At 38.0% G+C, this 3,451-nt stretch overlaps 1 protein-coding gene across 1 annotated transcript in view; it reads left to right on the top strand.

Annotated features, from left to right (window-relative positions):
- The first annotated feature begins 215 nt into the window (after positions 1-215).
- The window catches only part of cdkn2a/b (cyclin-dependent kinase inhibitor 2A/B (p15, inhibits CDK4)), a 5,092-nt gene continuing 1,856 nt past the window's right edge, over positions 216-3,451 (top strand). The window contains exon 1 of the mRNA XM_046870411.1: positions 216-621. Coding sequence (XP_046726367.1) covers positions 481-621 — 141 coding nt within the window. The 5' untranslated portion in view covers positions 216-480. The remainder of the gene's footprint in view (positions 622-3,451) is intronic.

The raw sequence follows: 3,451 nt of genomic DNA, 5'->3' as shown, positions 1-3,451 counted from the left end.
GAGAAAGTTATAAAGAAGTAAATGAGACACTGAACTTCTCCATTCTTTTATACTCTTCATGTTCAGCTTCATTATGTGTAAAACCGCTCTGTGTGAAGTTCTTTATTAAAACCGCAACACAAACTAAATTCATTGAATTGGTGAATCCAAGACCCGCTGTGTGTGTGTGTGTATGTGTGTGTATGTGTGTAGGTGTGTTTGTGTTGCGCATGCGCGTTGCGCTACAGCTGATCTGACGTCAGGACGAAAACACAAGACAAGTCTGAACATATATCCCGGGCACGCGCACATGGAGAGAATATAAAGCGTCTACCGGAGAATTACCAGATTATTCTGCACGCGACACACACACACTTTTTTAATATTACACACACACTGTTCCACGATGCACCGGGTGTAAAATCGTCTCGCGCACACACACCTGTCCTCACCTGTCCCTCAGCACGCAGTCCGGCGCTCGCGCGCAGGTAAAACGGAAGAATGCGCGCCGCCGACGCGGACAGATTGGCGGACGAGCTCACGAGCGCGGCGGCGGCCGGAGACACAGCACGCGCTCAACTTCTGCTGCAGAACGGAGCTCAACCCAACCGCAAGAATCGCTACGGGAGAACATCTGTACAGGTAAAACATCTGTCCCACACTCACTCACGCGCGCGCGCGCGGAAGCAGCGTTACTCTGTACCGGGTTTTATCCGCTTTATTATTTTACATTTTCATATTTTATAGAATGAGGATTTGATATTCTGAGTGATTTTACGCTTTATTTTGTTTGTGGTTTTTAATCATTTCGGATGAAACTTTTCGCGTCTCTTTAATAAACTTTAGTATGAATGTAAGCGCGCGAGTTTTTGGGTGTTTTTGGTGAAAGTGTGTGATGTCTGAAACCTACACCCACAAAAACACCACAATCACACAATCACACAACACAATAAACATCAGAGCTCCAATAAAACAAACCATTTCAGACTTTTATATTAATATTCAGCACAAAAATAAATATTCAATAAATGAATGTTTAATTTGGGGGTAAAATTAATATCCATAAAATAATGTAGAAAATAGAAATATATAAAATAAATCCATTCATATAAAACTTTTATAATTGTATACTTTATTTATAATTGTATATTTTGTTTATAATTGTATACATGTATATGATATTTGTAACTATTTAAATGTTAAACATTATAAGAACAATGACTGATATTATTATATTAATAGAGAAATGAAGTTAAAATAATCCACTGCTTTATTTCACAAACCTCCTGTGGAGAAATCAGTTTTACAATTATTTATACAAATCATTACTATTCAGTAAGTGTTAATAAGAAAAGTATAAATAATGATATTATCTGGAACTGTTGCTTTATGGATGATTTGTTTTTGTTTGTTTGCTTCTTTAAAAACACCTAAAATAGAATAAATAAATAGATTGTATTGTAAGAGTGCAAACAAAAAAACACAAACAAAAATAAACATCTGAAATTATTACATTTAATAACAAAATCCTGTCAATTTTTACTTTATTTATTTCAGTTGTACATTAAATTTAACTGCTGTGTAAAATGTTATAAATCTCATAACTCTGTTTTATTCCCAATAAACCACAGAATCACAACTGATGAAATTTAAATCAATAATTTAAGGGAAAAATTTGATCATTTAGAACTTCCTGAGTGTAACTTCACCCAGTAACCATGGACGGAGCAGTGTGTGTGTGTGTGTGTGTGTGTGTGTGTGTGTGTGTGTGTGTGTGTGTGTAATAACAGGGTTTTGTCTTTTGATTTCTGGTTGTAAGTAGTAAAGTGCAAACAGTTGATCTTAACCAGAGGTTATTATTTTACTGTTTCGAATTGTAAGTGTTGATATTAATTTCAGTGAACTGTAATGAACTTTTTATTATTCTTCTTATTCTTGAATATGGATTGAAATGGTTTGTGTATTTTAAGAACACTGAGAACACACGTGTACAGTATTGTCAGGATGATTGTTAGCGTGTGTTTTTGGTGACCCCTAGTGGACTATTTAACTATTCTGATATAATAAATGTCCTCATTATTTATCAAAGTTAAAAAATAAAAAAAAAGGTGTAGATCTCTGCACATTAAATAATATTTGAAGAAATCTTCATCTGATTCCTGAGACTGTAGTACGACATCAAAATGAGTGCTTTGGCTCATGTATGTAATATGTAATGAATGAATCGGTGTCAGCTGTGTGGACACATGCTCCCATCCACTAGTCCCTTATTTACATGTGATATGCATCGTGAAGACCCCATTTTGCACCCAAATACATCTACATCTTGCTCCATGTGATGGAATTTACCCCCAAACTGTCTCTTCTTTAAAGTTTCTTTTTTATGCACTAATAATGCCAGTCTCAGATGCTCGTTACGGTATTTATTTTTATGTACATAAATAAATGTACATGTTTACATCACTATGAGCTTCTACACTGTGTAACCTGGACGTAGATGATGTTTAGGTGTAACCTGGACGTAGATGATGTTCAGGTGTAACCTGGACGTAGATGATGTTCAGGTGTAACCTGGACGTAGATGATGTTCAGGTGTAACCTGGACGTAGATGATGTTCAGGTGTAACCTGGACGTAGATGATGTTCAGGTGTAACCTGGACGTAGATGATGGTCAGGTGTAACCTGGACGTAGATGATGATGAGGTGTACCTCCAAGCTGGAGCGCCTAATAGAACATTCTGGATCAGGATGTGGTTCTGGAGAACTCAAATGTTCTTCTCCTCATGCTCTCTCTGTAAAGTCCTGACAGGAGGAACGTTCAAACTTCTCAGATGCTCTGAAACCAGAAGCGTAAAAACAAGCACTGAGTCATATACCACTCATATCACATGATCACAGGGTCACCTGACTACCTGGTCACATGATCACACTAGTGAAAGTGTTTTTTTCCTCACTATATAAAGTGTATCGAGTGTAAATATGGCTGTGATGTTCAGCTGAAGGTCTGATGGTTACTGTTCAGCTCGAGTGGTGAAACAGGTGAAATACAACATTCAAATATTTATTCATTTTGTGTCGTCACACTCATCCTGACTCCTCCCACTTCCCCACCCATATACACAAAACCCCACAATCTACAGAAGCAGATTTTCATGAGACGTTAGCATTAGCAACAGCTAACAAGGGCGTGGCCTTAACAGCATTCAGAAACCTGGCTGTGAGATTCGAACAACCCCCAGCTGTGACCATGTGACTGTTTCACATCATTAGCTGTGTGGCTAAGATTCGTTGGAACAGCTGAAAGTCTTACACAGGCCACGTTTCCACATCTGTCCAAGCTCACTGATTCCACCTTCATCATCATCAGCGTCTTTACCATGGTCTCTCCTCTGTCTTCATCATCATCATCTTCTTCACCACGGTTTCTCCTCTGTCTTCATCATCATCATCATCTTCACCACGGTCTCTCCT

Source organism: Silurus meridionalis, chromosome 2 (assembly GCF_014805685.1).
Source record: "Silurus meridionalis isolate SWU-2019-XX chromosome 2, ASM1480568v1, whole genome shotgun sequence".
Taxonomy (NCBI): Eukaryota; Metazoa; Chordata; class Actinopteri; order Siluriformes; family Siluridae; genus Silurus; species Silurus meridionalis.
The sequence above is the reverse complement of the archived record's forward strand: the minus strand, read 5'-3'. Positions and strand labels throughout refer to the sequence as shown.